The sequence below is a fragment of the Carassius carassius genome, chromosome 46 (assembly GCF_963082965.1).
Source record: "Carassius carassius chromosome 46, fCarCar2.1, whole genome shotgun sequence".
Lineage (NCBI taxonomy): Eukaryota > Metazoa > Chordata > Actinopteri > Cypriniformes > Cyprinidae > Carassius > Carassius carassius.
Window position 1 is genome coordinate 19,670,392 of NC_081800.1, and position 17,371 is coordinate 19,687,762.

Sequence of the window (17,371 nt, forward strand, 5' to 3'; positions counted from 1 at the left end):
TCTAGGTAATTGGCTTTTAATGACCGAACACCTGCATCTTATGATTGGGAACTTCAGAAAGTGCCGCAGTCGAATGATGTGATGGATCTGAAACATGTATTCGTTTATATTTACTAGAATACATTATAAAAATACCCTGGCGGTGTTCTTTGCACTGTTATTAAGTGTAATACTACTGCTTTAATGAATCCACACTTCGAAACATAGGAAGATGGTGCAGTCCAATTCATAAACAAATGACTCTTATGAGTCGGTTCTTTTTAGTCCGGAACGAATCGAGCTTAATCAAAAACAATTAAATGTTTTTCATTTTTGAATCATGTCCCACTGGAAATCTAAAGCATCGTAAAGGCTCATGAGTCTTCGATCAATCAAGTCAAATTAATGGCTGGTTATCCATATGACAACATGTTAAAATTACACATCAATTTTTTTTAAGTCATAATTAGTGGCAGATTATAGAAATTAATAAAATTTGATCAAGTTTTTTCTGTGTATTTTTTACAAATACAGTTATTATCATTTACAGATTTGCATTTGTGGTACTTCTATATTGTCTGGTAAATCAGGGTTCACAGGGAATACGTTTTGAAAGAATTGTGTTAAATTATTTGTTATCCTCTACTAAACTCTTAAACGATGTTACCATTTGGCAAACAAGACATAAAATATTTTTCATAATATTTTTCACAGTATTTCATCATCAAGAGAATCGAACAGCGCAATGTCTTTACGATTCCGTCATTCACTGCAGCACAGCCTCAGTACCGCAGAAACTGTGCCAAGTCGAGAGAGGATGCCCGCATGGACCCCTCACGCTCTTTCACAGTTTGCCAAAACTTTCAATCCCACTCAGAGTCCACATTGTCCTCTAAGAAACTCGCTGCTACCCCTCCTTCTCTTTTACCTCGAAAAACACAATATAATTGTTCCAAAAGTACAACAGTGAACGATTAGCGCGGACCTCTCCCTCTAAAGGCGCTCTGGTGTCTGATTAGTAGAGCGGTTGTGCGCGTGCGCAGAACCCGAGGCGCCAAATTTAGCGGGAGGGTGAGACAGCCCTAGCTTGGTCTGATGGATCTGTTTACAATATCGCACACTCCGTAGAGAGCTTAATATTGGCACTTCCTCCTCGAAGAGGAGCTGACAGCACTCCCACTTCAGCACACTTGAGCCGAGCGCACTCACCATCACCTCTACCCTCCTCTTGAACAGCAGGATGGCGAGGCGGCACAGACACAGGTGAGTTTTAAGAGTTACGCGTTTTGATGAGAACTTTGATGAGCGCATGTGTTTCCTTTATATGAAGAGACTGCGCTCCACAGCCACACGCGGGCATTTAGACACAAGACTTGACAGCTCGTCCTGACAACATTACATTTACTAAATGAATGCTCAGCAGGGGAGCGCTTGTATTTAGTTGCATTTTAACAAACGTATCCATCTCTATTCTGGTTGCGCCGAACAGGTGGATGGCATGTGCGTGCGCTCCAAGCTCGCGCGGTGGTCTCGCGCTCGTGTTCATTTAAATTTTCATTCATTCCCCGTGCGCGCGCGAGTCCGCTGGACAGATTACTGTGAGATTCGGTACTTCCCCCCAAAAATACACACTCGTTATGATTCAGAAACAATGGACGAGAGGCATAGTGTGAGCGGCGACGTGTGGTTGAAAAATAGCGGGCGATTGCAGAAACATCTCGGCTTGTTCACGTGTTATTTTTGTAACTGTTCACGAGTTTTTTTATGGAAGTAGTACAGCATTTTAACGTTTGGATTAATTTTGAGATTATATGTAAACCGGATGGATTATATTCGGAGTTTTCTAAATCCGCCTAACAGTTGTCGGATTTGGATAGCTAGTATTATGGTCTTAAAGGGATAGTTCACCCAAAAAAATTAATTCGGACATCATTTACTCACTCTCGTGCGGTTCCAAACTCCCATTACTTTCGTTTTTGAGTCGGACGTAGAAAATGTAGGGAGAACATTGGGGTCTGACAGCTCTGTAACCATTTACTTTTACTGCATCTTTTTGTTCAAGCATTGAAAGTGAATGATGACAGCGGCTGTCATCCATTGTAATATTTCTATTTGTAGAAATATTAGACGGATGAAAGAGAAAAGTGACGACAGAATGTTAATTTTTGCATGCATTCTCCCTTTAAGTTAGAGCTATCATAAGCATGTGCTTTTGTAATAAATACTGACATTTTTTTTTAACAAATTCAGACAACAGGTTAAGAATGAGGCATTTGTTGTATTGGTTGAGATGATAGCGATAAACTCTGAAGACTGATATAAAAATAACTCCTCTGAACACGGTTTCAGCCACATCTGGACTATTTTGACAAAAAATTAAATTCACACGTTAGTTAGTCAGCAACCCTAAATGCACACTAAAATGAAACTACCTATTTGACTTGTCTTTTTTTATTTCAGTGAGCTAGGTACGTTTTGAGATTTACATTTCCAGTTAAATACTTGTAGTCACGGATGTTGGCAATCATCTTAATCTTTTGTTTTAAGAATTGTCATTAAGGATAAAAGTGAGGTTTGAAAGTCCATAAACACACATACATCTGCGGCACAAAGGCTAGGAGAACATTGTTCTCCACGTCTGCTTGTGCTCCATCCTGATTGGCCAAGAGCCGGCCAGGTGAGATGGTTTTGACAGTACCTGTGCAGGTCTGAACACGCTTCCCATCATGAAACAGTGCCAGTCCACACACACGCTCACTGTTTCTGTGGAAACCAAAAACATCAGAACAGGTTTCTCTGAGTTTGTCCCCCTGCACCCTAACCTGCCGGCTGTACTGGTTCATCAACTCTAGTTTTGTGTTGACTGTGTTATCGCTTAATTTTTCTATAACGCGTGATAGACATAAAAAGGTAAAAGGTTTTTTTATATGTCAACAACACATATCTAACATGTTAATGGCAATCTGCTCCTGTCTTCTTTCCTGTCCCTCACTCCCTTATTTCTTATTTCATCATCCTTCATGTTGCTTTTGCAGTTTCATTGTTTACCCCCCCTCCCACACACACACCTCCCCCATACTCTATCTCTTGTTATCTCACAATCTATAATTTTCTCCCCCCTCCAGTGTTTACAGTAGCGAGGAAGATGATGATGATGTGGAGATTTATGATCATGACTATGATGGTCCTCATGCCAAGACAGGAAAACGCCACCTTGGCAAGACACGCTGGACCCGTGAGGAGGTATGCTACACATTGCCTGGCTTTGTTTGAGTGTTAGTTTCTTTTTAATCGAATCCTCTGGTGCATACTTAAAAAACAGAAATAAATGTAAGTTATCATTAATTATTTTTTATTTAAAAAGAAAAAAGTAAAAACCAAAAAAAAGAACATATTTTATATTTTATACTTTTTCTAATATATTCTAATCTATAATTCAAAGTGGATCTTCCACCCACCAAGTTTTAGATTTTCACCCAGTTTTTGGCCAATTCTTGACACTCAAATGTTTTGTAAACATGTTCTAGTTGTTTTTCTTTGATATTGTATCCTGTGTATTCATTAACAAATTGACCATACTGTATTTGCATTTAGTTTAACTGATAACCCTGGGTTTTTCATGCACTTTTCATGATTTATTGTTGTTTCATGATTTATTGTTATTTATGTATTGTTTGTTTGTTTGTTTAACAATGCATTATTTAATTGGTTATGTATTCAATGCTAAAGTGTTGTGACTTTTTTTCTACAGGATGAGAAGTTGAAGAGGCTGGTAGAGCATCATGGTTCTGAAGACTGGAAAGTCATAGCCAGCCTCCTGCCTGTGAGTGTGTGTTTGTGTGCGTCCATGTATATGGCTTGTGTATTTAGACTTTAGGGGGTTAAGTTAGGTTATGTTAGGTGTGGTGTTTTTTATATGTTCATTTGCATGTGAATAGCCAAAGGATCAGGTACTGTAGAAGCGTGTGCACGTTTTGGAGGATTTTGCATAATTGGGTATTCCTCATTGGTTGGCCTAGTTTGGAACAGAGTCAAATGGGGGGCGGGGGGTGTGTGTTCAGAATCCACTGTGCACCTGCATGCACACACGAATGTACACACACACACACACACACACACACACACACACACACACACACACGCACACAAATGTGCATTCAGGTAGAAACATATGTTCACATACAAATGTATACAATTTCCCAGGCATTAGAAACAAACAATACACAAACACACGTAACTACGAGATTTATGCAGTCAAAAATCAGCTACTTCTAGATATAGATTTCCTTGCGTCAATCTCAAAACATGAACAAGAATCAGAAACTAAAGTTGTTTCATTTCTGATTCACTCTGTGGGGTTTCCGAAACACCTGGGATCTCATGTGCAGAACACTGAACTCATATTAAACACAATTTACTCTAATTCAAAGTACACACCACATTGACAACCTAAAATTAGTTACCATTCTCTATTACCTAACTGTAATTGTGTGTGTGTGTCACAGAATCGCACAGATGTTCAGTGTCAGCATCGCTGGCAGAAAGTTCTCAACCCTGAACTTATCAAAGGACCATGGACTAAAGAAGAAGACCAACGGGTAAGACATCTACAATTTGACACAAAATAACCATACCACAACCAGAATGTTACCTCGTTAACCAAAATACAGCCACAGGATTGCAGTTACAAAACCAACCAATCCGCATGCAACCAGGAGAATGTTATGGGAGAAAATAAAGATCCATTAAGTGGTGTTGTGTTGTAATGATAAACTGGTGGGACCAGGTGTTTCTCTATTTATCGTCTTTTTTATGACCCAGCAGAAGTCATTAGCAGGTGTATTTTGCAGATATTCAGTGTAATACCACTTACTATATCTGTGTGCAATCCTAAAACACTTATGCAATGTTAGTTCCCTTTCTCTATGGGTTTGTGCTGGGCTGTAATACACCCCCCCCCCTTTCAATTCTTTCTGCGTACCATCCTTTCCCGCACTTTTAACTTCACTTATGATTTTCTTTTTTCTCTCTCTGTCTCAGGTGATCGAGTTGGTTCAGAAGTATGGCCCCAAACGTTGGTCTGTGATTGCAAAACACTTAAAGGGAAGGATTGGGAAACAATGTAGAGAGCGCTGGCACAACCACTTGAACCCTGAGGTGAAGAAGACTTCCTGGACTGAGGAGGAAGATCAGATCATCTACCAGGCGCATGAGAAACTTGGAAACCGATGGGCTGAGATTGCCAAGCTACTTCCGGGCAGGTAAAGAAATGGTACTTAAAAACGATATTCTATGTATTTGAATGTGATAGTAACAATTTAATATTATGTTCTTGTCATCAGAACTGATAATGCCATAAAGAACCACTGGAACTCCACTATGCGGCGGAAAGTCGAGCAAGAAGGCTACCTGCAGCACGCCGCTAAAATCAGTGCCAATCCACTAAATAACAGCTACGCTAAATCTCACCTCCTGAACTACAGTCAGACACCAACCAATACATCCATGCCTGCCTCGTCCATGAGCAATCAATATCCGTACTACTCACTACTGTCTGACTCACAACGGGTATGAGTAACCTTATCTCACAAATGTTTACCTATTAAAATAATAGTATTGTTAGCCTTAGCGTTAAAGTTAAAACAGTGTTTTGCATGAATGCTGTTTCCTCAGTTGGTAATTGATACCTTTTGTTTCTCTTATGTTTAGGTGCCATTTCCACTTGCTGTTCAGTTGAACATCATGAACATTCCTCAACATGGCACTGCTGCTATCCAGGTAACCCAAGAGCAAATGACACTGAAATTACTTTTAATCAGCATGGATGCATTAAATTCAAATGACAGGATATATATTAGATGAATAGAATGAGTTGTGTTTCACTGTGCTCTGTTTTGGATCCTGTGATATAGAGACACTACAGCGAAGAGGACCCAGAGAAAGAAAAGAGGGTGAAGGAGATTGAGATGCTCTTGATGTCAACAGAAAACGAGCTGAAGGGACAGCAGGCACTACCAGTAAGCGTGTGTGTGTGTGTATGTGTGTGTGATTAATTGGAGGAAGCATCTGGGGGTCTATTTCACATTCTAACTGCTTGGCTAAATGATGCAATTGTGCCTTATCACACCACAAGCTCTGTTTAACTCCTTGTGCAACTCCGAACCCCCTCCCAGCACTTCACATCATTCAACTCGACAAGTTCCCTTTCTTTCTGACCATTCTTCCTGTATGCATCCCTCTCTTTATTTTGCTTAATTTCTGTCCTATGCCCACAGAGCTTCTCTCTCTGAATATTTGTCCTGCCTTCTCTCACAGATCTCCATGAGTGGCTACGGTGGGTGGAACCGAGGCTCTTTGACGGACAGCTCAGTTGGTGTGGTGGTTTCAGTCCCGGCTCCATCCCTAGAGCAGGGATGCCTTCCAGAAGAAAGCGCCCATGGCAACACAAACAGCCCAAACAATGACGCCAGCTCCACTTTACCGGAGTTTATTGATGCTATTGATTCGGTAAGAGACCATGAAAGTATCCTATATTATATCTCAAAGGAATGGTCAGCTAATAGCCAGCGTTTAGCTACCTGTCACCCTCGGTGTCCTCATGTGATCTCGTCTTCTCAGGCCCCATCTATCTGGGCCAACATACACTCTGATAGGAGGTTTCCTAAAATGGAAGCTCAATCCAGTCAGGGTTCGCCCACCCAGAGCGATGACAGCAGTGTCCTCACATTTCTTTGCTCTATGCCTAAACATTCAGCGACCAGACATCTGCCTTTTTCTCCCACTCAGGTAGCCTGAAAACGCTCTACCCTAATCAGTCAGTCACCTAATAACTCAATCATTGATTATCTGATCACCCTGAATCAATATCTTCACACTAATACAAATCAGCCTGCATTAGTCAATATGCGTAGGTTTCATCTAAAAGTCATATAACCCATATTTATAGGGCCCTTGAGTGTTTTTAGGGTCATAAAGTGTGTGCTAGGGAGTGTATTACATCAGCTCTTAGTGGTACACTTTTATGTCGCCCCAAATTATTTTATCTCTTCAGAATGAGTGTTTAATAAGTGGTACTGTTTATTTTTTGCTTGTCTTATAATTGGTTGGTTTTAGTAAATTCAATTTTCTAATGATGTCAAACACTTTAGTAAATTCAATTTTCTAATGATGTCAAACACTAAATAATCAAGAGAGCATCAAAAATCGTTCGGGTTCAGCTCAGTATTGTGCGTTAAAGAATGTTGATGTTTTCTTGATTACCAAGGAGAATTTGAAAGAAATGTCCAATGAACACTGGGTTATTGACATACAATTTTAAGCATGCAATCACATTGCACTTCACAATTTTACGCTTATCATATATTTGCAGTGATCTACACTACATGCTAGTGTTGTTTTGATCATGCATTAACATAACATCATGCTACCATAATGCTTTTAGCCTAGAGACAGTGTTTACTGTGTTCTAACAAATTTATGCTGATTTTGACCCCATTTAGAGGTCCTCCTACACCTCTGAATATTGAGTTTGTGGTTTTCAGTTCAATATCTGACTGTTGTCTTCTTTCCCTCTGTTGCAGTTCTTTAATGCATCCGTAAGCCCAGACTCAGACAGTCAAAACTTACATGTCACGCCCTCCCCTGTCTGCTCCCAGAAAGCACTGCAGCAAGAACTTGCTCTTCAGCCTCAGAAGGAAAATGAACTGTAAGGGTCCATTCCAGTATTCTCTTCATTTGCAATTGTGTTCTTTGTGATATGATTGAGACTTAATGAGATTAATGTGATTCTAATGAGGTACTCACATACATATGTGCGTTCCGTTTCAGGTTCAGGACCCCAAACCTAAGGCGTTCCATCATGGAGTGCTCTCCTCGCACACCCACTCCATTCAAATCCACACTGACAATGCAAGACACCAAATACGGACCATTGAAGAGGGTGAGTCTAAATTACATCAATTTACAAAAAAGTTACCTAAAACAGTAAATTATATATTAAATAAAAAGTTACTTAAAAGTTATTTATATTATTTGTATTTTTATACAATTCATATATATATATGTATATATATGTATTGTTATATTTCAAGCTATGGATGATTTAAAATTCTATACAATTTTATGTAACATTTAAAATAAAAATAGCAAAAATCAACAATTTGAAATCCTACAAGTCAAACATCACAACATTATTGTACAGTACAAAAAAATATTCATTTTTAAGATTTAACATTATTATTTATTTATATTATTTAGTGTAATGCATTTAAAAATTAACTTTGAAAGTCAGAGCTAGAAAACGAGCATGCACAATTCAATATCCAATATTATCCAATAAGTTTAAATGCCTTTAATATTGGCCAGTAACCGATATATAGTGCATCACTAGTTTGGAATATTTTATTCAAGACTCTGTTCTGGTTCCAGGCCCACAGTCCTTCACTGGACTCTGGAGTGGTTGGGGCTATTAAACAGGAGCCTCAGGAGTGTGAGATCAGCATTGGGACAGTGCATCTGGACCCGCCCCCCCTAAAGAAGATCAAACAGGAGGTCAGTTTGGACTAATGTGGGCCGCTTCATTTGAATACGTCTCAACGTGATATTCAAATAGCTTCTTGTCTGTACATTGTTATTTGAATTTGTTAGTAATATCAGTATGCAGTCAAACTTGTCTTATCTTATGCGTGTAAGAGTGGCTGTGTGAATTAGACAGTAGATATTATATGCAGGATAATGGAAGTAATATACAGTAATTTATGCATGGTGTAATCGGTTCTTATGGATTCGGATCTATAGGTGGAGTCAGCTTGTCTGCAGTGGGAGGGGCAAGATCTCCACACCCAGCTGTTCCCTTCCAGCGGCTCCGCCCACGACATGCCTGTGAGTATCTTGATATCTCCTGTATATGTACGTTTATGCCAAAGTTGATGTTGTTTCTCAGAATTATGTTAATATTTGACGGTTCTTTTCTCTGTGGGATCTATAGGATCTTTTGACTAGCTCTGTGCTGATGCTTCCGAACGCAGAGAAAACTGAGGATGGACACAAAGCCGCCCAGCTGCCCCGCAGACCCATGGGAAGCCCTCTGCAGGTACCACATCCACTATAATGACGGCCTTATATACTCATCTAAAACGTATTCAGACATGATGTTTGGTGGATCTATCAGAGTACCAGCTAGTGTAGTTCATTGCATTAATAATGAATATGTAATGATTGTCCATCAGAAAGCATCCAGATAAAAACTTTGAAAATTAATGTTTTTATTCTTTACTTTTTTAAATGAAATGTTTTGCTTAAATATGTGTATATTATGTATGTGTTGTTGGCTGGTAAAACTTAATTGCTCATTTTGTAGTAGCACAGATCAACTTTATGACTCCAGGTGCTGAATTGCGCCATAAAATTGTGAAGTTATGATACAGAAGTGTAGGCGATACAAAACCTGACCTTCACCTTTGTCTTTTTTTTACTTCTCTCCATCTTAACTTCCTTTCTTTTTCTTTTTCTCTCTCTATCTCTTCTTTTCTCTCTCTCAGCAGTTGAGCACATGGGAACAGGTGCTTTGTGGGAAGACGGAAGAGCAGACGATGCCCACTGAAGCCACGCACAAATACCTCAGCAATTATTCTTCACGAGCACTGGTCATGTAAAGAGACGGAGAATGAGACAGAGACAAATATAGAAAGGGAAGAAGATGGAGGGAGAGTGAAAGAAGACAATCATTCTGAAAAGAAGTAAAAGAGGAACACTCCAAACTTATGGTACATTATTTGGGAGAGGCTAAAAGCCATTTTGTAGACTGCACAGTCGATGTTAGTCGCCACTGTTTAAGCTGTGCCGTCATTTGATTCAAGCAACCAAAGACATTTTTCACGTTGTGTTTTTCTACTTTTTTTTAATTGCAATTTAATAATATTGTATTATATATTTTGTATTATATATGGGAAATGAATTCTCTATGTGGGTTCTAATTTTATGAATTTTAATATAAGGAACAATTTGCAGTAATTTATTATTATTTTGTATTAAGAATAATAATTAACTACGGTGGGCACCTTTGCCAGTGTTTGACCCCAGTATTGCTCACTTCTTAATCGCTAAATGTGTGTTAATTGTAAGGAGTGTGTGTCCTCCTAGCATTATCAAAATCATACACCCAAAACTAGACAAGATTTGTGGGTGTCCGACAGAACTGCCCTTGCAGAAATCGTATGTATTTAAATGCCTAACCTAATGCCTAACAGCACTGCTATGTATTCCTGGCCAAAACAAATTGTGCCCAATGCCTAAAAATGACTTTGCCAAGTTTGAAAATTCAAGTTTGCCTAATGTAGATTTTGGTGATATACACAGGTAGTGTACACAGGTACTCTGCCAGTTTAGTAGTGTTGCCATTTCAAAAGCGTTGAAGATCGAAACCACCACATCAAGCTTTCACTGTATTAGCACTATTTCAGGTTTTAGATCAACTATGCAGAGATTTCAACAGAACAAAAAGTGTTTTGTTTGTTTTTTTCCAGTTTTTGTATTTGCTAAATAGAAAAAACGAGGTTTACCAAGCATTTTCAAAACAAGAGTTTAAATTGTCATAAATTTGCCTTTGAAATGATAAAACATTTCTTAATCATGTTTTCATAAACACTTTTGTGTGTCAATTTGTAATCAGATTTACATTGGTATTTCTAGTTTTTGGAAACACTGAAATGATTGTTGCTTTTATACCTAGTCGGCTTGTTTTTGATATTACAATCAGGCTTTGATACTAAGATTGCAGTGTCCAATCAAAAGCATTTAGCAATTACGGTTTTTGTTATTCGCTGCCTTTTTTAGTATTAGCTTCAAGTGCAAACACTTTTTTACACTGATTATGAACTTTTCATACGTTTTTTTATACAAACTTTTAGAGATGCATTGTAAATAAAGTGTGTTTTGAAAAAAAAAAATCTCTGGCTTACTGGTTTCTTTGCCACTTTGAAAACATAATTGCTAAAGCCATTATTTTTAAAAAGCGTGTTCTTCTGTGTGTCATAAAATCCATTCACTTACACAAATGTCAATAGATCAAATTAAAACTACTATCTGCATTTGATGGCAAATCTCATATAACCCTAAAAAATCAATTGATTTTTATTATTTTATTTATTTATTTTAATGAATACTATACTATTTACTGAATGCTATACACTGACCCTAAAAAGTATTTGAAGACTTGAGGCTTTTTAGTGTAGGAGGTCAGAATGCAAATATATATATATATATATATATATATATATATATATATATATATATATATATAAAACAAATAATATATCTTGTTTTATAACTGATAACAGAGGTATAGGAATATGTAATATTACTAAAATGCTAATCCTAACCCTAACCATATAGTAAGTACATGTAGTTAATTAATATCCCTCAGTACTTAAATGTGTAATTACACTGTAACAAGGACACCTTAAAATAAAGTGCAACCAACCTTTTTTATTTTTACATGAATGCAACTTTAATATTTTTTTTTTAAATAAAATGCAACACAAATAGTGGCTATGGCTTTTTAAATAAATGCCACCTGATTTTCAAGTTGGATTATTTAAATGATAAAATCCAAAGACATTGATTAATTTTGTAAGTGTATCTAATTACTTTTTGAGGCCACTGGAAATATGACAAATCACCCCACACTACATAAATGAAGGCAGCCATTTTCCAAAGACCATTAAGCCATCTCAACAATTGCTGTACTCAGTATTTACTCTCACACCAGTGAGATAAACACAATTGTATAGTATTCAAATGGTTAGTTGTAGCTCGTAACATAGGAAAGAAATGATAAAGGCTGAGTATAAATGGAGAGAATCTGGAATGACCTATTAACTCGTTATCAGGGTTTGTAGTAAGAGATATGCAAATGCCACCAACTGTATTCTCTCAGGCTATCTTAGGAATGCTTTCCCTGAATGCCAACACACCATCACACACACATTAGACCACATTAGATACATATTCTATTTGTTGATATGGGTGTGTTGACTGTTTTTGAGGGTGAATTTGAAATCTTTAAGCGAGGTGTTTTGTAGAGAGCTGTCAGTCCCCCAGGGCTTCACACTGATGGAAACACTTTCCAACTCGAGCCCTAACAGATGCTCCCCACTTGTCTGTGTGTATCGGTGAGGGTGAGAAAATGAACATTATGTGTGCATGTGTGTGGTGTAAAAACTCTGCTTGAGTCTCTTGAGGATATTGCTTTTCCTGTGTGGCTGTTGAAGGCGGAGGCCTGGATCAGACCAGGGCCTAAATTTACAGCTGCCCAGCTCTCACATCATCCTGACCACCTGCTTGCTGGCTTCCCACCATCCACATTTAACCCAAAAACACACCAGAGATGCCAAATATAAACAGATAGTGCTAGAGAAGTGCTTGGAAGCTATTCATGCTTCAGTACACTAGAATAATATCACAACTTTCAACCACCCATAACGTTGATGTACTGTAAGGAAGATATGTGGTCACAATAGGGAGGTTTTCTGACAGTAAGAGGAGATGATGATCAAAGCACCTTATGATTTTCAATCACCTAAAAGTTTTTAGTTAAAACACTACACATTTAAAGAGTATGCCCAAAAGGGGCAAGTGAGGTAAAAAGAGGGGGAGATGAGAGGAGAAACAGAGAATTATTGTCTAAAAAGTGTATTGCTACTGTGTCAGCTGATGTTCTTTTGTGCGAGCATCTGTTCACTAAACGAGTGTGTTTGTGTGTGTGTGTGTGTGTGAATGCTGTGGGTTACAGGAACGGAAAGGCCTGTCAATGAAGAGACACGAGCAGACTTTTAGAACAGGAGCGCAGCCCCCCAAAACCCCACACACCTGCTCTCTGTCTGAGAGAGAGAGAGAGAGAGAGAGAGACAGAATGAAGAAAAGAAAGAAAGAAAGAAAGAAAGAAAGAAAGAAAGAAAGATGATGTGGTGCTGCTGGTGGGGGGTGTAGCACCACCCCAAAGTGACACCAAAAACACAGGTGCAAAGAGTTCCTTCCACTCATATACACACTAACCCTCCGAATGCGTGACCTTTGTGTTGGAAACATGGTGTGTGGAACGTTTCCGAACTCAGTAATGACATCATGTATGTCTCTGTAGCAGTCCAATCAAAATCAAGGGTGCAAATTACAGGGGGGTTGGATGGGAGGATCTGACCCCCACACTTAATATTTTTGTAAAAGTGTTTTGTTCATATTACCCATGAAAAGTTTTAACAGCATTTTCCAACATTAGTAACTACAAAAGTTTATTATATTATATATCATATCATATCATATCATATCATATCATATTATTGAAGACTGGAGTAATAATGCTGAAAACTCAGCTTTCCCATCACAGAAATCAGTTACATTTTAAAATATATTAACATTTCACAATACTACTGTTTTTTCTGTATTTTTGAACAAATAAATGCAGCCTTGGTGACAAGTTTAGAAAATGTAGAATTAATTCTAATTTTAAATAGATAAATATATTCTATAATTAAAGTGTGTTTTCCACTGTAGTTCAAATTTTGTTTGAAAGCAAGAGTCGACTTTTTGCTAACCATGCTAAGGACCTAAAAATACAATTTGGGTTTGGGTTTGAGTTTGTGAGATGAACCTCAACATACTGTGCTTGAAATTACCTATATAAACTGCTTTAAAAACCATAAAAGTCACTGAATAATTTGCATACATCAGAACTGATATTAAACCACAATAATATCGTTAGGAAAATCCATAACAGCTCCATCACAATATTACTGAATGATCACTGCTGATGAGTGTTGATTGTAGCCAGGGTTAAAGGCGCAGTGTCATCAAGGCAGTTTGTAAGATTATGTTTCATGATGGTCACTGCAGTTAAAGTCAGCTCTGACCAATTTACCTGTCAATGGTTAGTTTACATGATGACACAATCAAAGCAGACACAAACATGCACCTCAATGCAAACTCCACCTTCAGTGCGATTGAAAAAACCACAGACTTTGCGCAAAGCAATTAGAAACTTGCATTCATTTATGTCTCCAATTTGAATTGATTTGTATAGAGTTTATAGGTGACATGAGGTGGCAAGAATAACTCTGGCATTTTTTCATATCTCTCGGTTGAGTCAGAGCTCCTTTTCCTCTCTGTGTTCAACAAGGCATCTCTGTGTCGCAAGCAGATTGGCACATAAATTCAGTTCGTTCAACCTGTCACAATAAATTATTAGCCGGATGTTGCAGCAGCGCCATTTTCCTTATTTTTTCACTTTCACACTCTCTCTCATTCTCTGGCTCACTCTTCTCTGACTTACCCACCCATACACACGAACACACATACACAAGAGTGCGCACATACCCACTGGGAAGATTACAATAGGCTGATTTCCTCTGTGGTCAGGCCAAGTAGCAACTCCCCGTTCCACTGGCAGGTACAATGTCTCTGAGCCACCATGATAAGTCTATGTGTGTGTTTGTGTGGAAAAACTTAGCAGACTGTCACAAAATGTGCAAACCAAACATTAATTTAAAAAGAAAAAGTTCACATTACTGCTTATTTATGATGCTGCAGTAATGACAAATAATTACAAATTAAATAAAAATGTTAATTAAAATAAAAAGGCATAGATGCATAGATAAAACTTGTTTGTCTGTTATTTAATGTAACATAATCCAAACTACAATACTCAGGTCCAAACACTTCATTTGATTCACAGAGCGCAGTTTTATGTGGGAAAAACATTCTTATGATTGATCATGGAGATAATGTCAACAATTACTTACTGTTAAATGTGTCTGAAGTTGTATGTGTGTATACAGGCTTTTCAGTCCAAGTTATAAAAAAATGATTCAAAAGTGTGTAAAACTTGAAATTAATTTACTGCATATCCAAAAAAGGAGTACAAGCTGAAATATTTTATTTTATGTGCAAAAAATAAAGTGCTCGGTGCATTTAAAAACCACAACAATCATTTCAGTCATGCAGGAACTTCCTCAGTGTTCACAGTTATTTTTTAAAACAATTTTATATACGTTTTCTGACATATCAACACATTTATTTAATCAATCAATTACTGTCATATGGGTTTAACTCATTTCATAACTGCAATTTAATCTACTACATATCAAAACTTGTTTATATTCATATGTATGTGTCAAATTAATGTTCTAGTAAGACACTTTAAAGCATTAAAGGGCCAGTTCACCAAAAAGTATAAAATTCTTTGTGCAATGAACATATCGGAGTAAAATCTTGACATCCAACTAACATGACAAGTTACAAGTTCATGAGAGACATATAATACAAAACCCATCTGAATGAATTATTAATTATCGGATTGATCTGGTTCTTAATTTCAAACTTATATTGAATCAAAGATCTGCTTGCAGCATTTCTCAAGTGATAAACTTCCTTAAGGGAGGATGAGTGAAACTTACAGTCTGGTCTGTTTCTCACACAAATCTTACATATGGCTTCAAGGAAAATATGAGTCATATGAACTTTTTTGATACTTTTAATGCACTTTTGAAGCTTGAAAGCTCTGGTTCACATTCATTTGTATGGAAAAGAGGGACCCACACAGTATGCAAAATGTTCTTTTTTTGTTGTTGCAAAGAAGAAACAAGGTCATACAGGTTTTGAACAACATGAGAATGAATAAATGATGACAGAATTTTCATTTTCGGGCGGACTATCCTTTTAGTTATAATCATAGCTGATGCTCTTCAAAGTACATTCATTTGACTGAATAATATAATACAAATTATTATCTGAGGTATGTTTTGCATGCAAATCAGCCTTACCAATTCAATTGAAATTTAAGACAGAAAACTTTAAATCAGCCTACATTACCTGTTAAAATGAATAACGTGTGAGTTAAATCAGAACACTACTCCTCTCTCAATTACCAACATGTGCTTTTATGACACACAAATCAAGTGCACATTATAATCCAGGCTTTTGATAATAACAATCATTTAAAGTAACCGTTTTCTATTCGTAAATATTTTAAATGTCATTTGTTCCTGTGAGACAGAGCTGAAATTTCAGCTGCCATTACTCCAGTCATCAGTGTCACACGATCCTTCAGAAATCATTGTAATATTTGCTGATTTGCTTATTATCATCAATGTTGAAAACAATTTTCATGATAAATGTTCTAAAGAACGTCATTTATGTGATATTTTAGACAACTGGAATCTTTTGTAAGATTATAAATGTTTTGGTTGTCACTTTTGATCAGTTGACTGCATCTTTGCTCAATACAAGTATTAATTCATTTATTTCTTTCAAAAAACGTACTGATTTCTAAATTCTTTAAACTTCTCAAGTGTTTATTCTTCTACAAGTGCACATCAGTGCAGCTCAAAACATGTCAAAGTAGACAGGCTCGAACATTTAAACACATTTTAATGAAATTATAAAGGCACATTTGATCTCTGACAGAATTACGAGAACAGTGGAAACATGAGGAAGATGAAGTGCTGTGAATATCGGTCTGTTAAGATAAAGGTTGAAATGATGAGGCAACACGGCGAGATAAAGATAAAGCTTGTAATGATGAGTGTAAACAAAAGCAAACCAAAACCAAGTCACAAAGACAAAAAAACACAGAGGGATTGAAGTGACAGATGGTTTATTAGCGAAAGAAGAGAGAACACAGGACCAGACCCCTGCCCAAAACCATCCGCTGGCAACCAGACACGTGAATTCAGGCACACACACTCTCTCAAACTCAGAGAAACATACACAGATTGATCAGATAAAGAAAAAAAGAAAGTAAGAGGATAAAGGGAGGAGGGCCGAGTGCTGCACTGAGGGTGATTAGCCCAAGAAACTGTCTCTGTCCTCAGATTTGGCCCTGTGTTGGCATGCATTCATTTGACCGTTTGTTTGTGAGAGTGCAGAAACCTATAGAGCAGCGTGCCAGTGGCTGATAATGACAGAAAAACAATATTAACTGTACACACATACACAAAACAACAATACAACAGTTCATAGATGAGAAGTAGGTCAAAGAGAAAAGCTACAACACTGGGCAAAAGTGTTGCAAGAACAACAATGAAACAAAGATAATTAAGAAAAATCACTGACATCAGCTTAAAAATGTAGCTTCTTGCAGTCAAGTAGTCATTGCATTTCATTGGCATGCAGTTCTAGCGAATTAGAAATGGAATTACAATATTGTGTTAAATATTACTGTTCTTATTTCATTTTTTTATTCCATAATCATCAGGTTTTCAACAATGACAAGTTAACATCTTTATAGGTTAAAAGGATTATCTTAAAATGTCATTGATTAGGCTTCTAATATCCAATTAAAAGGTAAAACTGTCAATCGTGTTACTATCTGAAGACTTAATTGTATCTTTAAGAATACAAT

At 37.3% G+C, this 17,371-nt stretch overlaps 2 protein-coding genes across 3 annotated transcripts in view; both read left to right on the top strand.

Moving 5' to 3' along the window:
* LOC132129196 (armadillo repeat-containing protein 1-like) overlaps positions 1 to 17,371 on the top strand; it is a 428,278-nt gene that overhangs the window by 377,858 nt on the left and 33,049 nt on the right. The window lies entirely within an intron of this gene.
* LOC132129207 (transcriptional activator Myb-like) lies at positions 1,004 to 10,925 on the top strand. 2 transcript variants are annotated; one of them, XM_059540717.1, is made up of 15 exons: positions 1,004 to 1,242; positions 3,105 to 3,222; positions 3,731 to 3,802; positions 4,485 to 4,577; positions 5,020 to 5,240; positions 5,322 to 5,547; positions 5,689 to 5,757; positions 5,892 to 5,996; positions 6,295 to 6,486; positions 7,560 to 7,684; positions 7,807 to 7,918; positions 8,407 to 8,529; positions 8,776 to 8,859; positions 8,966 to 9,070; positions 9,522 to 10,925. In XM_059540717.1, exons 1-15 carry the CDS (start codon positions 1,220 to 1,222, stop codon positions 9,630 to 9,632), a joined length of 1,779 nt encoding a protein of 592 aa, XP_059396700.1. In that variant the 5' UTR covers positions 1,004 to 1,219; the 3' UTR covers positions 9,633 to 10,925. The 2 variants fall into 2 exon arrangements, with proteins under 2 accessions (XP_059396700.1, XP_059396699.1); XM_059540716.1 differs by having other exon boundaries at positions 1,005 to 1,242; positions 9,519 to 10,925.

Excerpts from the sequence above, each read along its gene's own strand:
- LOC132129207 (XM_059540716.1), top strand. The coding sequence starts at position 1,220 with ATGGCGAGGCGGCACAGACACAG. Across the intron at positions 3,223-3,730 it reads CACGCTGGACCCGTGAGGAG|GATGAGAAGTTGAAGAGGCT; the intron begins GTATGCTACACA and ends TTTTTTCTACAG. Across the intron at positions 9,071-9,518 it reads CCATGGGAAGCCCTCTGCAG|CAGTTGAGCACATGGGAACA; the intron begins GTACCACATCCA and ends TCTCTCTCTCAG.